At 36.4% G+C, this 18,494-nt stretch overlaps 1 protein-coding gene across 1 annotated transcript in view; it reads right to left on the minus strand.

Annotated features, from left to right (window-relative positions):
• The window catches only part of Mat89Ba (nucleolar protein 6 Mat89Ba), a 466,793-nt gene that overhangs the window by 340,373 nt on the left and 107,926 nt on the right, over positions 1–18,494 (minus strand). Inside the window, exon 8 of the mRNA XM_089102007.1 lies at positions 1,243–1,363. Coding sequence (XP_088958133.1) covers positions 1,243–1,363 — 121 coding nt within the window. The remainder of the gene's footprint in view (positions 1–1,242; positions 1,364–18,494) is intronic.

Below are 18,494 nucleotides of genomic sequence, written 5' to 3' on the forward strand. Positions count from 1 at the left end.
TAATTTATGTGCCGCTTTGCCTTTTTGGCATTATGTATACCAAGAAGTCATTCAATCTTATCACTAGATGAACAAGTCTTCACTCACTTAGAAGCGACCTAAAACTGCAAGTAAAATGAGATATATGTGACTTTTGAGACAGTCTGAGATACACAGATGAGACACATAATGATGCAGATTATAGATCCAGTAATATGTTCAGTGCTAAAAAATGGCTTCTAGACACATACTTTCACGAACTAGCTTCTGTTGACCAATACCTTGTACGACCATGACCGCGACCATTCACTGACAGAAGCCACAGTCACACAAAGAGGAGCGATCTTCTTCTCTGGATGACGGAGGAGCCACCCAAGAATAACTATGATTAAAATTGAACAAGTTCAGTGTTATATACATCCCCACATCCCCCAAAGGTATGACCTATATACATCTATATGGTTCAGATATTTTATTTCAAAAGTATCTCAAAACTAAAAAAATAGGATCTGAAGTGGAAGTTTACATAGCTTTATCAAAATATTCATTATGTTCAATTTTATATATACTTTTTAGACTATATAAAACATAGATTTATTGACAGAAGGCTATTACAAGCTCTAAAAGAACCAAATTAGCTTTTTAAGTTAATACAATTTAATAAAAGACAAACAAATTAAAAAAACGATCAATCAGTTAATTAAGAATAAAAAAAATACTCTATTTAGTTATTTACAAAAAAATATTACAGTATTAAGGTACTTAAACAAACATCAAGGAGAAAAGACAAGGAAGAAATGAGGGAAAAGTACAAAATTGAACATCAAAAAAAAAGGGAGGGGGAACCCAAAAACGGAAAAGTTTTATTAGAAAGAGGGCAGATGGTTATCTATATTTAATGGTGTGAGAATTCCTTGTGAATCTATGCCGGGAAGTTCGTTTCTAATGGGATCCTAATTTTTTGGTGAGGATGGGGTATTTCTGGTAGATAATGTTTTGAAATGTACTCCTTGACCAACATAGGATGAAATCAGTTCCTGTATTCTCTGAGTTTAGTTTTATGAGGAGATCAGCTGACGGGGCTTTACCTAGAGAACAAAGTACAAGTAATTTTACAGTTCTGCTTCGCAGACCTGTAAAGTTGTACCCTAAAGACAATATGTTTCAAAATAAAATATATATTTGTTCCCATTACCGTGTTTGCTCATTTTGCTGTTTATACATTGAAGTTATGTGTAAGTATATTATCCTAATTATAAATACCTAAATGTAGTAGAACATTACGAAGGAGTTGGTAGGAGCTCATAAATATGTTTATCTTCTTTTGTTGAGCTAGATATACCATGTACATCGATATTATGAAGGAAGTAAACGCCCCAAATCCCTGCAAAAAAAAAGAAGTCGTTTTAGCCTTATGAAATAAACAAAAAGAAAAGCATTTGCAGGTAAAAATGGAGCTCAAATTGTGAAGATTGTTAATAGTCAAAGAGTAAAAAGTGTGAACTCCAAACTGTCTGACTGTCTGAACCATATAGAGACTGTTCAGAACTCTAACTCCTCCCCTCTCTCTTTTCGTCTCGTATATTTTACACGAATCTGTAAATAACTTCATTGTAAATGAATGAATACGTTAGCCATTTTGGATCTCAGTGACTAAGACTTAAATAATACATATTTACAAGATCAAAATATAAAAAGTTGATGTTATACATATAAACTTATACAAATAAAAAAACCATCATTACGGGTTTTTTGCCGCCTTGCTCCATTTTCTCGGCCAGTGCTTGGGCTTTCAATCGCTGCGGTTAGCTGTCGCATATATAACTAGGTTACGACTTCACTCTATGTTTACAGGAGACATTGGCAAAAAAAACATGTTTTTAACAATAAGCAAACCTACATAGGCAATCAAAAGACCATAAACAATTCGACAATGTGTAAACTTGACTGAAACAAAAGAAGATAGAGTAAACAAACTTGGATGAAGTTCATCAGAGATTTAATGTCAACCTACTGGATATAAACAGGCGTCAAAACAGGGCAGGTTTTTTAGTCTATTTTTCCCAAACTATTTTTTTCCCTCCTATAAGAGGCTACATTCAAATGGCTTAGAATTAAACAAAAAATAAGTAAAACAACATAAATTACAACGTAAAAATTTGGAGATAACCTTCACTAAAGAGGTAATAAGATTATTGAAGATGGCAAATTAGGAAAATTTGTCAGTTTTGTGCGAGCACTTGATAAGGAAAGTGAGAGGCACCTGTCCTATTTGGTAATCGGCCTGAGTTGAGGTTACATTTTGAGTACCATGTATTCAGGGTGGATACGTAGTCTGTTTTGCAGGGTAGTTTTCCCTGTTTGAGTTTTGTTCCAGCTAGTTTGAGTTTTGTTTCCTTGTTTGAGTTTTTGTTCCAACTTTTCTCGTCCAACCCCGATTATTTCACTTTCCGGAGATATATTTCACTCGTGTAAAATTTGTTTCCTGTGAATCAAGTTATTATTCTCTAATTAAATTTAGATACTCCTGTTATTTCAAATATTGTTCAATATCATTACGCGGAGCTGACAACACACAATAGTAATTGCGTGCCATAATTTTTGCATGTGTCAATTGTTGAACTTGCCATGATTGACTAATTAATTAAGAGATAATTGAATCGGGGAAGAGTACACCCGGTAATATGACAGGGTACGAAATAGACAAGGAAGAGACAGTACATAAAAAAAAGACGAGCTCACCCCTCAGATACCATGCAAAGGATGGGGAGTTGTCTATCAGAGATAATCAAGCTGTTCGTGGTAATGAACTGTAAGTAAGGAGCGACCCGGCTCAATAGTAAACGAAACTCTAAAAAACAGTATTTTGATACCTATAGATATATCGAAAGAATTGGCTTTTTATGCTGATTTCAAATATATATATATATATATATGTATATATATATATATATATATATATATATATATATATATATATATATATATATATATATATATATATATATATATATATATATATATATATATATATATACATTATTTGTTATGGGGATGTAGGCATACATTTCTGGATGGGGGGGGGGACAAATTTTCCGCTGGTAACCTATCAAAAGTTACGAGCCTGAGAAAAATTTCCCTGATTATTCAAAAAAGGGGGAAACAGCCTCTAAAAGTCAAGTGATCTCAGAAGATCACACCATCAGATTTAGCGTATCAGAGAATCCTACTGCATAGGTTTCAAGCTCATATCTGCAAAAATATGGAATTTTGTATTTTATGCCAGAAGAAAGATGACGGATACTTGTTTATTTGTTTGTTTTTCCCCAGAGGTGATTGTATCGACCTAGTGGTGCTAGAATATCGGGAGAGGGCTCATTCGAACGAAAATTAAGTTATAGTGCCCTTTTAAAGTGACCAAAAAATTGGAGGGCAACTAGGCTCCCGCCCCCGCCCCTTTTTTTTCAAAATCGTCTGATCAAAATTTTGAGATAGGCATTTTGTTCATGATAGTTTAAAGGCCCAATAACTTTGCCTTTGGGTATAACATGACCCTCCCCCCCCCACAGCCCCAGGGGAAAAGTCTAAGTTGTGAAATTTGCCCATGGTTTGCGCATAGTATTTGCTGTTGGGATGTAGGCAAAGAAGAGGAAGATAGAAAAGAAAGACAGAAAGAAAGAATAGCTAGAGATGCAAATTAAGAGAGAGATCACCAAGAATTTAAAAGAACCGTGATGGGTCTAATAGAAGTCCGCTGAGGAATTCCAGAGAGTGAGATTTTATCAAGAATAACTTCTAGGCTACCGGATGGCCATAAAAATTTGTGTAAGGATCGATTGAGAAAGAATGAAAATTATCAGACATTAAATGCTAAGACGGAAAATCATGCTACTTTGTTGACTATGCGGGGAGGTGGACTGACCCATAAAATAAAATGGGAGGCTAAGCCACCTTGTCTTAAAATCGAAATGCTTGATACTCTAGTTCGAAATGTCGATAATTCAGATAAATGGGATGCGGAAGTGAAGAGGCCATGTAATATTGTAAATAGGACACACGAAATTGATTTTTCGGAAGAATATTTAGAAAATAACAAACTTCAAAACACATGTACCGAATGAGTCGCCGACAAGTTTATACCACGGGGGAAGTACACTTGTCAGAACCCTGACGGTTATGGAAACCGCCAGAGACGGAACACGTAGAAATCCGTGGTGCGTGAGAGTTACTCTCACCCCTGAGGTACCACCAGGTTATTTTGGTGGCATTATAAATCTCTCAATACCGGCGTAGGTTTAAGGACTCCCTCCTACAGTGGTCCTGGATAAGGCCCTGATAAGAAGCATGGAGAAATTCAAAAAAATTTTAGGATTACAAAGGTCGGGACTTGGGGCCCCACCTCCTGTGTATGTTCCTGGTTGTGTATAATAATATATCTCAAGATAGAGATATCAATTCAATATAATACTAAATTCTCCAGCCGTCTCCCTATTCAAAAACATAATATTGGACTTTGGTTTGAATGCATGCATATCAAAGGATTTCTCTTCTTTAAACCTGAATCTTTCAAAACCAAATTTCTTAATAAAAGTAAGCCTTTCGAAATCTTTCATCAAAAGATCTCTTCTCTTGCAACAGAGAACCCCTTTGGGGCAGAAATTGAATATATTTGAAGAAGAAAAGACAAGTGTAATCTTCAATACAGGTAATTTAAATCTGATTGAATTATGTATGTTATGAAATATTTTCAAGGACATTTTCATTATTTCAAAATCTTGAAGAATCAGTTGTTACTAAAGGTTTAAGAAAAAAACTTAGCTAAATAACTAACAAAATTTCAAAAACCTGGATGAGTGATGCTGTATTTTTGTCGTACTTTGCATTATGAATCATTCGATTAAACTTATTTATGGGCCTTTTATCGAATTAATTCGAAAAGGTTTTTCCACAGAATAATTTTTTCAAAGAAAAGTAAAGAGCTCCATTAAAACCAAAAATAAGTAGAAATAAAGTCAATTAGTTTTCCCAGTGTAAAACTACCACAAATCACCATCAATAAATAAATGAGACCCAAAACAAACAGAAATCACAAGCAGTGATTTCTGTGGATTTCGTTGCCTACGTAAAGAACGATGTTAGCATAATTTTTTTTTTTGGTTTGGTTTGGTTTGTTTTAGACCAGGGCACCGTGTAAAAGGAGTTGTCGTAGAAACTTCGAAAGGGACTCACTTGATTGGACATTGAAAGGGCTAGAGCCCTTTTTAATAGTCCAAAGTGATTGGAAGGCAGCCAGCCCCCAACCCTCCCCACGCCCATCATTTCCCCAAACACATCAAATCAAAATTTGGTTCAGCGTAGTTGAAAGGTTGAATCATTATGTATTTTCTGGGATGACAACCCCCCCCCCCCAACAGCCCTAAGGGCAAGGGCTATAAGTTATACTATTTGCCCCTTATAAACATTAAGAAGAAGAAGGATTTATTGAAAAAAAACATATCAAAAAAAAAATATTGCTGCCTCCCCTAAAAAGCAAAGCTTGTCCGTGGGGGAGGTAGAGAAAACAAAATCCTTAAAAGAAAGAACACTTGGCCACCGACACCACTAATACCATCACACTAAACAATAAATACAAAATAATATCACATATTATACATCCTCTGGGAACATCATATCAACAAAACCCCCACAATAAATAAATCACAATAATCAGTCAAAACTCATATTCAGCAAAAAGCAGTTCCTTAATGATTTTTCTAAAAATATTGGGGTCACCAATAGTCTTAATATCACTATTCAAACTATTCCATTTCCGCGTACCTCTATAAAGAACAGAAAAACATGAACGGGAAGATATACCTCTAGGTACACAGAAGTCCGCGTTACCCCTTGTATCATGAGAATGAACAGTAGACCTAATGGACAATAAATCACCAAAACAACGAGGCTGAACATCCTGCTGCAGTCCAAAAATAAACCACAATACATAGAATTCACGAAGGCCTGCAGCCGGCAAAATTTTTAAAGTTGGGTAAATTTCTCGAAGACATACGTGGAGATATACCGGCTAAAATTCTTACTGCATGATTTTGTAGAGCTCTTATTGGTTTTAGGGTAGAAGAAAAAGTAGAGAGCCAAATACTTGAACAATAAAGTATGTACGGGTGTATTAAAGAAAAATAAAGATGGTGAAGGACAGACTTGGAAAAACAATGTTGGAGTTTCTTCATTATACCGAGATTTCTAGTTAAAGATTGAGTTATACTAGACATAGACGAGATGTCTAGTCTAATTTTGCTAGTTAAAGTAACATGTTCCTTAAAAGATAGAGTTTCATCTATTACAATCCCAAGGTATTTAAAAGACGCAGTCCGTTTTATAACGCCATTGGGCATATCTAATTCCTTGATCCATGGGTAAAAGTTTGATGATCGCGAGAAAATAATAGTTAGACTTAGCCATATTAATCCTTAATTTATTTACCCTCAGCCATGCTGTAATTCTATTAACTGATTCCTTCATGGAAATCTGCAGCAGCTCCGCTGTCTTAGTCATATAAGGTTTTTATCGAAGGGGTGGTTATATAAACTTCGGAGGGGGCTCGTTATTTTGGAAATCATAAGTTCTAGTGCCCTTTTTAAGAGTCAAATGTGCAGGCCAAATATCCCCCCACGCGTCATAATTTCCTCAAATGCATCCAATAGATATTTTGAGAGAGATATTTTATTCAAAATAGTCCAAAGATCATATAACAAGGCTTTCGGGGTTGAATAAAAAACCAGAGCCTGAAGACAAGGGTTTTAAGTTTTGGCTCGAGGGCATATAAGGATATTATTGAAGGGATGATCATATAAACTTTAGAGGAGGTTCATTTGATTGGAAATTGGAAGTTCCAGTTCCATTATAAGTGTCAAAAGTGATGGAGATAAACTAGCCCCCCCCCCTCACCCCGGCAACCCCTATTTTCCCCCAACGCGTCTGCTTGAAATTGTAAGATAGCCACTTTGTTCTAAATAGTCTAAAGAAGATATAAAAATGTCTCCAGGACTTACACAACCCCCCAGAGCCCTGGAACAAGGGTTGTAAATTATGTCCTGGGGGCATATAAGGTTTTCACCGGAAGATTGGTCGCATAAATTTCAGATGGGGGTCGTTTGATTTGAAATTGAAAGGTATAAAGCCCTTTTTAAGAGTCAAAAGTGATCTAAGGGTAACCAGCCCTCGGGGCTGGGTTACAGCCTCAAGGGTTGGGTTAAACCCTCAAGGGCTATAATATAGGCCATTCGTTCATTGTTTGCATATAGCATATGTTATTGAGAAAGGTATGCATGTTTGACCTTTCTTTCCCAAAATCCAAAGGGCATTCATGTGAATCTTTCAGGGATTGTTGAGGGGAGTGTTTAACTAAAACAAAACACGTTATGTGTATATGGGTTGTCAAAAGGACGTAACTCAGGAATGTCCGAGTATATTAATTTGGAATTTTTTGGAAAAGATAAGGGAGATGATCAATTGACCAAAAAGGCAATGCTTGCACCCTACTACTGTTACAGCTACTTCTACTAGTCGTACTACTACTATTACTGTTACTACTGCTACTAATACAACTACTAATATTACAACTACTACTACTACTACTACTGCTACAACTACCACAACTACTACTACTGCTACTGTTACAACTACCACTGCTACCACAACTACTACTATAGTACCAGGAGCCCGGCAGCTTTGCCGTCGGGCCCCGGCACTCGGCACGTATCAGGCTTCTATATATGGATTCTCATTGTCACTTGTCTTCTAACCGCAAACAATTTGAGATAATTTGCTGTCTTTTCATACTAAAGTCTTTTCAAAGATATTTTATTAGTAAAGCAAATCCGATTTCTAACAACGATATCTACTAACCTTCAAACTTTTTTTTTTAAGGTTTTTGAATTGTTGTAATCCCTTGTTAAAATATATATAAATATTTTTTGCAAACGGAGACAAATTTCTGTTGGCCAGCAGTTAATTATGAATACTGTTGGCAGAAAAGTCCACGAGAGACCGTGGGCCGCGATACCATACATCAGTAGTGGCATTGGAGGCACAATGCCACGTACACTGGTGGCGTTAGAGTAATTACACCCGTGAAGCTCCATCTTGAGGGTCATTCACAATAAAATTTTGCTGAACTAGTGCTAACTTGAGCCAATTAGATTTTCCATAGAATTTTTGATTAGCTGAAAAATTCTATAAAAGCTTCTGATTGGCTCAAATTAGCGCTAGCTAAATCTCGATATTAGTAAAATCTCATTGCGAATAGGCCTTTACTCGGTCAAGGGGGAACGCGGGGTGGAACGGGGTAAGAGGCGGAACGGGGTAGGCGATTTTTAGATGACAAGGAAGGTGCTGCGCCAAGCGGCAATAGCTACAACTGTTCCAGCTCGGTACAGCTGAACTGCAGCATCCATGTTGTTTTAGGTTCCTTTCGTTTGATGAGAGAACCAGTTGTCGTCTAGTTATTTGCTGTTGGATTGCAACTTTAATTGATTTTGTAATCAAGTAAGGTTAACACGCTTCTTTGCATTGCATCTATAGCTAGTCATACTTGTAATACTTTCAATGGGCTTTGTTTTAGTCACCTTATTGTTTCTTTACTTTAAGTTTTTGCGTGGCCATAACCTCCAAATAATAAGGCGTGTTCATGGGGCGGAACGGGTGGGGCGGAATGGGAAAGTCCCCATTCTGCCCCGCACTATTTTAATCTGACGAGTCGTTAAAACTGCGTCAGTAACTTTTCTTAATTGATTTTCAGATGGTCCGTGTGTATAAGAGAAAGACAAACAGACAATCCTGGTCTACTAAGGCGATGAACAATGCTGTTGAAGCGGTTATTTCTGGTCGATGTGGCTGCCTGAATGCTTCTAATGAGTTTGACGTTCCCCAAACTACTCTTGAAAGATACGTTAAGAAAAAACAGGAAAATCCTGAGTATCTCATTGATAAAACTGCTGGAAAATTTCAAACCGTTTTTACCCAAGAACAAGAACTTGAGCTTGTGACGTACTTAAAAACTATGGAGGCGCGGTTATTTGGTCTGACGATGAAGGACGTACTTACCTTAGCTTACTAATTGGCTCAAAGAAATGGCAGAGCTCATAGATTTCAGAATGAAATAGCTGGTCAAGACTGGGTCAACGGATTTTTTAAGAGAAATCCTACTCTGTCTATTCGTAAGCCACAGTCAACATCTGGTGCAAGAGTTATGGGATTTCTGTGAATAGGTTTTTTTTCGCTACTCACTCAATTGGTAGATAAGCACAAACTTACAGCGTCGCAGACATTTAATTGTGATTAATTAAAAAAAACTTTCCGAAAAATAAGTTTTTCAAAGAAAAGTAAAGACCATTTTAAACTTAAGCTCAGGAGATACAAATACCTGTTAAAATTCAAATTCAAAACGACCAGAAATTACTATTAAAGAATAAATGAAACCCAAAACGAACAGAAATTAAACAAACAATCATAGGAAAAAACATACAACAAGTAATAATATAAATGAATAGATAGGTCTTAAAGCGAGTTATGCTTCGATTGAATATGAAAATCAAGCATAATACGAAAACAAATATTTTTCTATTAAAGTATAAATGAAACTTAAAACGAACAGAAATTAAATAAACAATCAATGCGAACAAACATACAATATATACTAATGTAAATGAATAAATAAATCTTAAAACAAGTGAAACTTAAATTGAATATGCAAATCAAGTTTGAATCGAATAAAAATAACTACAAACAAGAGTTTGGGTATCATCTCACTGCAGAAGCCTAAAACCTGCTGCGTCATTGGCGCTTTACTGAAAACAATTCTTTGAAATATTTTCACTTTTGTAACTTTGAGAAATCAAAAATTAATTAAGATTTTAGGGAATAAATATCAGCATATGTATATTAAATTGAAAATGCCATTATTTTCAGTAAACTAATTTTATTTTTTTTTCAGTAAAGCACAAATTATATTCTGGCTTTTAGAAAGCATAGGGGTTTTGAACCCTACTCACATTAATTTATGCTCGTTTTGAGTTTTACTCTAATATTTATTTTTTTTTTTTTTTTCGTTTGGGGTTTAATTTATTTATTGATACTGATTTGGGGTAGTTGTATGCTTGGTAGATTATATGATAGTCCGGACGCCAGGTGTTGAAAATGTGAACCATACCACGACGGAATGGGGCTGCTAAGAGAATTAGCCTACCCCCCACCCCCTAAATTGACCATGCGGATTCAAAAATACCAATGGCACTTGCTTGCAAGTGGTGGAACACCCCGAAACTTGAAATTTTATTGTATTTTGGTGTTTCAGTCAAGAAAATGCATGTTCCACAAAGTTTGAGGCGCAGTTTTCCACTCAAATAGGAATGCCTAGAAGCCATAGAATGTTTTCATAACAAACCAACACGATTAGTTAGAAAAATGGAAGAGTTAAAAAAATGATAAAACTATATGAGTCTTGAACAGTCTTGAAAAGTATAAACAAAATCAAATTGAATATTAGATATATAATGATATTAATTGTTGAAAGATCCATCAGTTCAAGATTTTTTTTCTCACTGTAATTTTTATTTTCATTTTCGATGCTGTAAGAACTGGAAAATAATAAATTTGTAATATACGAGTAATTCGTTTTCAGTGAAGCACCAATGAAGCAGAAGGCATTAGGTTTTTACAGTTAAAGAAGGGGGCAGTATCAAATTTTGCTTGTAGTGAAACTATATTTGTCTTGACCAATCTTGAAAAGAACTAATAAATTAAACTGAATATTTGATGCATAAGGATATTAATTGCTAAAAGCTCATCAGTTCAAAATTTTACTGTAATTTTAAGATATATTTTCAATATTAAGTACAAAAGAAAACATTTGTAATATAATTCGTTTTCAGTAAAGCGCCAATGACGCAGTAGGTTTTAGGCTTCTGCAGTGAGACGATACCCAAACTCTTGTTTGTAGTTGTTTTTATTCGATTCAAACTTGATTTGCATTTTCAATTTAAGTTTCACTCTTTTTAAGATTTATTTATTCATTTACATTAATATATATTGTATGTTTGTTTGCATTGATTGTTTATTTAATTTCTATTCATTTTAAGTTTCATTTATATTTTAATAGCAGAATATTTTTTTTCGTTTTAAGCTTGATTTTCGTGTTCAATCTAAGTATTACTCACTTTAAGATCTATTCATTAATTCATATTATTACTTGTTTTATGTTTTCTCCTATGATTGCTCATTTAGTTTATGTTCGTTTTGGGTTTCATTTATTCTTTAATATTAATTTCTGGCCGTTTTTATTTTGAATTTTAACAGGTATTTGTATCTCCTGAGCTTAAGTTTAAAATGGCCTTTACTTTTATTTGAAAAACTTCTTTTTTGGAAAGTTTTTTTAATTAATTTTTGTTCGTTTTTGATTCCAAAAAGTTTCAATTTTTTACTGCATGGGGGGGGTGCTTATTGTCCGAGTATTCTTGACTTTAAAAAAAGGATCTATAAATTTCAATTGAAATCGAATGAGGCTTTTTTCAAAGTCTATAAGATTAACTCTTTGATAAAAACATTATATATGAACAATAGACAGCTTGTATAACTTGTGGACAGCGATTGACAACAATGAATGGATTGAAAAAATAGCTCCAATAAGGGGGTTTAGACCATTTCACTTGCTGACACAAAGGGATCACGACAGTGTGGAATTGACCTTAATAGGAATTTGTGTGCCAAAGCAATTTTGCATCTATCACAGAGTATGTATTATAACCATATAATTGGATAATTATAATAGATTTCCTATGTGTTCTTCCCATACAAAACCCCTTCCCATAAGTGATAAATCCCCCTTAATAAGTTATGCCCCGGGGCATAACTTAAAACGCCTACACCTGGGTCCTGGTGGGCTGTGTCGACACCGAAGTTTTTTGTTATCAGAACTTTGAACCATTTTAACAAAATTTATGTATCAAAATTTTTATCTGATGCATTTACGGCATGGAGGAGGTAGAGGGGCTAGTTGCTCTTCAATCTCTTTTGACTCTTAAAAAGTGAACAAGAACTTTCAATTTTCAATCAAATGAGCCCTCTCTAAAGTTTATACGAGCATCCCTTCCATAAGAAATAATATGAAGGATTCAGAGAATCCTTAAATTACAACCCTTGCCCTGAGGGATTTGGGGGAGTTGTAATCCTCAAAGACCTAGTTTCCAGAACTTAAAACTACGTTTAATAAAATGGCTGTTATAAAATTTTGATTGGATGTGTTTGATGAAAAGGTGGGCGTGAGAGGGGGGTTAGTTGCCCTCAAATTACTTTCGACTATTACAAAGGGCACTAGCCCTCGGAATTTCCAATCGAATGAGCCTTTTTTGAAGTTTAAACGACACCGCCTTCTATAAAAACCATATATGCCCCCAGGGCATAACTTAAAACCCTTGCCCTGAGGATTGTGGGGGATTGTCCTCCTCAAAAACATATTTCCTATCTGGAAATCAACAACGCTGAACAAAATGGTTATCTCAAAATTTTGATTGGATGTGTGGAGGGTAATACGGGGCCTGGGGGGGGGCTAGTTGCTCTCAAATCACTTTCGACTACTAAAAAGGCCATCATCTCTTTTAATTTCAAATCGAATCACCCTGTTTAGAAGTTTTTACGAAAACGCCTTCTCTAAAAATCTTATATGCCCTCAAGGCACAACCTAAAACCCTTGCCCTGAGGGTTGTTGGGGAGTGTCCTCCTCAAAAACATATTTTCAATCTGGAAATCATCTACGCTGAACAAAATGGCTATCTCAAAATTTTGATTGGATGTGTTTGGGGAAATGATGGGCGTGGGGGGGGGGGACTAGTTGCCCTCCAATCACTTTCGACTATAAAAAGGGCACAAGCCCTTTGAATTTCCAATTGAATGAACCTTTTTTGAAGTTTCTACGACAAAAACTTCTATAAAAAACTTATTTGCCCCCAGGGCATAACTTAAAACCCTTGCCCTAAGGTTGGAGGGGGTGTGTCCTCCTCAAAAAAATATTTTCAATCTGGAAATCAACTACACTGAACAAAATGGCTATCTCAAAAGTTTGACTGGATGTGTTTGGGGGAATAATGGGCGTAGGGGGGGGGGGCTAGTTGTCCTCCAATAAGTTTCGACTATTAAAAAGGGCACTAGACCTTTGAATTTCAAATCGAATGAGCCTGTTTTAAAGTTTCTATGACAACGCCTTCTATAAAAACCTTATATACCCCCAGGGCATAACTTAAAACCCTTGCCCTGAGGGTTGTGGGGGTTGTCCTCCTCAAAAACATGTTTTCTATCTGAAAATCAACTACGCTGAAAAAAATGGCTATCTCAAAATTTTTATTGGATTTGTTTGGGGGAATGATGGGCGTGGGGGGGGGGGGGCTAGTTGCCCGCCAATCACTTTTAACTATTAAATATGGGACAATCCCTTTTAATTTCCAATCGACAGAGCCTTTTTTGAAGTTTCTATGACAACACCTTCAATAAAAACCTTATATGCCCCCAGGGTATATCTTAAAACCCTTGCCCTTAAGGTTTTGTGGTAGTTTCCTCATCAAAAACGTAATTTCTATCTGGAAATTCACAACGCTGAACAAAATGGCTGTCTCAAAATTTTGATGGAATGTGTTTGGGGAAACGACGGGCATGGGGGTAGTCACCCGCCAATCAGTGTCTACCAGTAACAAGGTCAGGCTCCATTTAATGTCCAATGAAATGATCCTGTTTTGAAGTTTCTCCTACATCTCCTTCTATTAACACCTGCGATGCCCCAACTAAAGATCTAAAACTCCGTCCCCGCAGGGTTTTAGGGGAGTGTCCTCCTCAAAAATATATTTTCTATCTGGAAATTAACTACGCTGAACAAAATGGCTATCTGAAAATTTTGATTGGATGTGTTTGGGTAAATGCTGGGCGTGGGGGGGGAGGGGGCTAGTTGCACTCCAATCACTTTCGACTATTAAAAAGGGCACTAGCCCTTTAATTTCCAGTCGAATGAGCCTGTTTTGAAGTTTCTATGACAGCTCCTTCTATAAAAACCTTATATGTCCCCAGGGCATAACTTAAAACCCTTGCCCTGAGGATTGTGGGGGAGTATCCTGCTCAAAAATATATTTTCTATCTGGAAATCAACTACGCTGAACAAAATGACTATCTCAAAATTTTGATTGGATGTGTTTGGGGGAATTATGGTCGTGGGTGGGGAGCTAGTTGTCCTCCCATCATTTTCGACTATTAAAAAGGGCACTAGGCCTTTAATTTCCAATCGAATGAGCCTGCTTTGAAGTTTCTACGACAACGCCTTCTATAAAAACCTTATATGCCCCCAGGGCATAACTTAAAACCATTACCCTGAGGGTTGTGGGGGAGTATCCACATCAAAAGTATATTTTATATCTGTATATAAAAACCCCTGAAAAAAATGTCTATCTCAAAATTTTTATGGTATTTGCTGGGGGGATTTTTGGGCTAGGGGGGGGAGGGGGGCTAGTTACACACTAATTCCTTTCGACTAGTAAAAGGGCCCTGGCCCATTAATTTACACTTGAGTGAGTCGGTTTTGAAGTTTATGCTACAGCTACATATATAAATACTTTATATGATCCCAGAGCATAACTTAAAAGCCTTGCCCTGAGGGTTGTGGGGGAGTATCCTCCTCAAAAATATTTTTTCTATCTGGAAATCAACTACGCTGAACAAAATGGCTGTCTCAAAATTTTGATTGGATGTGTTTGGGGGAATGATGGGCGTGGGGGGGGGGGGCGAGTTGCCCTCCAATCATTTTCGACTATTAAAAAGGATACTAGAACTCTCGATTTCCAATCGAATGAGCCCCCTTTGAAGCTTCTACGATGACCCCTTCCATATGAAGTGCCTCTGGGGATAAAAAATAAATAATAAAACATTGGAGCCATATGGCCTTTACTATAGGCAACACTACAGCGTTGCCTCTGATGAAACTGGTGTTTCAGTGAACCCTAAGAACCATTCAAAAATCATTGCTTGTAAGGGTAAACGACAAGTTGGTGAAATAACTTCTGCAGAAAGGGGGGAGACCATAACTTACATTATTTGTATGTCTCCAAGTGGATCATACATGCTCCCGATGTTAGTCTTTCTGAGGAAGAAAATGCAGAAGGAGTTCGAGTTGGGACTACCTCCAGGGAGTTCGGCTGAGGTTCATAGCACTGGATGGATGACCGCTGAGCTATTGTTAGTATGGTTTAAAAAATTTGTAGTATTTTCTAAGGCATCAAAGGACTTTCCGGTTCTTCTCATATTAGACGGAAATTCCACCCACACCAAGAACCTAGAGGTCATAGACTAAGCAAGAGATAATGGCGTTTCGTTGCTTTGTTTACCCCGCATTGTTCTCATAAGTTACAACCACTTGATGAAGCCTTTGAGGCTTCACTACGCTGACGAGCTTCTAAAGTGGCTCCGTTGCAACCCAGGGAAATTCGTGACGCTGTTTCAAATTTCAACGCTCTTCGGATCAGCGTTTATCCAAAGCGCCTCTATGAATACTGTAATTAAGGGGTTTAAAGCAACAGGAATTTGGCCACCTAACCCAACCATATACTCTGATTCAGATTTCTTACCAGCTGACACTACTGACGTCAAAAAAGCTGAACTTTCAACCAAAAAAGCGATTGAGGAACCTCCAACGACAGAGAAAACAAGTGGGAAAACCTTCGTCTGGCTCATCTGTTGATAAAGAAAATCCCCTCACTTGTAGTGAAAGGGGTGAAGATGTTAAAGTTTCTAGCCCTACCGTTAGTGTTAATGGCACCTCAGCTAAAAAGGTTAAATTTTATATGCATGACAGGGCTAATCCTGGATGCTCTTGGATGACAACTGACATGAATGACTCTCCAACTGCATTTATTGTTCCACCTGACAGTTTAATTCCTCTTCCAAAAGTCAGAGGAAGTGTAAAAAGGACGAATCGAAGGAGGCGGAAGACTGCAGTTATAACTGATTCACCGTACAAAAATGAATTTGAGGAGGCTATAAAAGAAAAAAAAGAAAAGGAGATTGCCAAGACAGAAAGAGGGCTTACGGTACTTAATAAGCAATAAAACAAACCAGACAGTCTAAAAACCAACGGAAATTGCCTGATTAAGAGTGACAAAGTGCCAAGAAAAAAAAACAAGAAGATACACAAACAGCCTAAAACTTACGGCAGTGATTCCGACGACTTTCCCCACTGTGAAAGTTTATATTGTTGTGAGTTTTGCTCAAGGTCAACTGAGGGTTGGGTTGCCTGTTCCATATGTAAAAAAAAAGGGGCTCACAATTCCTGTGCAGGAATTGATAGCGAGGACGATGAAGCTATCCTTTTATCTGAATTTTGTAATTCAGAATGAAATTAATTTCATGAAAAAATATGTTTAAACTAGTTTTGTTGGCTTAAGCAAAATGGAAAAAAGCCAAATTATAGTTTTATTCTTATTAATCAGATAAATTAATTAATTTTATCAATCATAATCAGATTAATTCGATGAAACAATATGTTTAAAATAGAGTCGTTCCCTTATCAAAATAAATAAAAAGCCAAATAACAGTTTTACTTAGTTAGATATACTGCTTTACCTACCACCCTGTTCTGCCCCGGATACGGGGCAGAACGGGGTATTTGACACTTTTTTTTATATTTTAATTAAATGAATAATAATTGTGTTCACTTCCTACAATATGAGTGTGAAACTTTGTTTACAACAATACAAGGTACTTTTACGAAATTTTGTAGCCTTTTATATTGACTTCTCTAATTAATAAAAATCATTTTAAACTTAGTACCCCGTTCCACCCCGTGTTCCCTATAACCAGTTAAATTTGTTAGAGGGTGCCTGTCAACTCCTTTATTATTCCTTCTTTCCATAAAAAAAAACAAACAAAAAAACATTTAAATAAGCTTAAACTAAGATGAATCGACTCCCTGCTCTCTGATCATATTGAGAGATGAGCTGAGTAAGCTTACTTCCAACAGTTTAATTAACATGTTCTGAGAATGAAATCGATTTATAGAGCTTCAATTGCTGAATATCCTAGGAGAAACAATACCTATTGGAATTAAACTGGCTTTCATTTGAAACGAGGGGTTGTCACTCTAAAGAGGGTGTATATCTCAGAGCGCAGATCGATCGACCACTTGTGGAATACTTCGTGCCTACCTTCCATCAAACGTGATATGCACAACACTTCCATATTTGCACGAACCAAACGTTGTATACGATTTTCGAGAGTAAACAACATCTCGTTCTAAGATGACCAATAATCACCTTACAACAAAAACCGAAAAGACAGTTAGAATACTGAAGGATGGAGAAATTGTTTTTGGGTAGAACTGGTTCTCAACAAGTTTGATAAAAACTTGCACACGAATCATAGGAATTACACCAATGAGATTATCATATTCAGTATAAAATGCATTTTAGACGTACACAGTATTTGCTTGAGAAACTACATGTTTGCATGCGAATAATAAGATTCTCTATATTTTCCGAAAGTAGGTCTTTAATTTCGCAATTGGGTAGAAAAAAAAATTTCGCCACAAAAAAAAAGTTGAAAAAATTCAACTTTTATTGTATGCAAAAATTCATAGCGCGTGCGACTGAACTTCGTAAAGACGGTGATATTTCCACAGTTCAACTCGAAATTAACAGCGCAAACTTTTTAACTGTTTAAGACGTGCAGAAGGAAAACAGGTATTTTTGCTCTTTCACAGAAGTGAGCATATCCTTGAATATTTTACAAGCATAGTCAGGGAGGTCTCTTTCGTTCTTTCTTTGTCTTTCCTGGAGATATTAAGCCTCTAAAATTCTTATACGGGGTAACAACAATATTCATATAATAATTAGGGAAAGGGACTTATTTGATTGAAATTTAAAGCTCCAGAGCCATTTTTACGAGTTAAAAGTAACAAGAGGGCAACCAGCACCTATTTCTCCCCTTTTTTGCTACCCAGCATTTCCGGGATATCGGATAGAAATTTTGAGATATAGTGACCCCTTGGAAATAAGCTTTGAATTACTAAAATTATTAACTTTTTACACATGGATTCTAAATTAGGAAAAGGAAGGGTAAGTTTTATCTTGGCTGTCCGATTGGCTATGAGCTTTCAGGAATTGATCCATGGGCCAAGAGGAACGCATATTTTTTGGGAAACCGGTGTTACGGGGCCGGAAAATGGGTCAAAAAACTTTTTATCCCTTTAATTTCAGACCAGTAGCCGAAACTCTTTTGGCCAATAAATATACAATGTATAAAAAATATTTTGGGGCACGGACTCGCCAAAAAATGGGGCCCAAAAATCGACTAATGGGTTCTCTTCCGATGGGTTCGAAGCTTATATTCTTGTCCTTAGGCTAAGGGGACCTCAAAGCAGAAGAAAAATAGAAAAGAAAAACATAGGTTTTCCCAAAACAGAAGTCGACAAATGGCAATAAAAGAGCCAAAAA

Source organism: Artemia sp. Qi Xiang Cuo, chromosome 16 (genome assembly GCF_049724085.1).
Source record: "Artemia sp. Qi Xiang Cuo chromosome 16, ASM4972408v1, whole genome shotgun sequence".
Classification (NCBI taxonomy): domain Eukaryota; kingdom Metazoa; phylum Arthropoda; class Branchiopoda; order Anostraca; family Artemiidae; genus Artemia; species Artemia sp. Qi Xiang Cuo.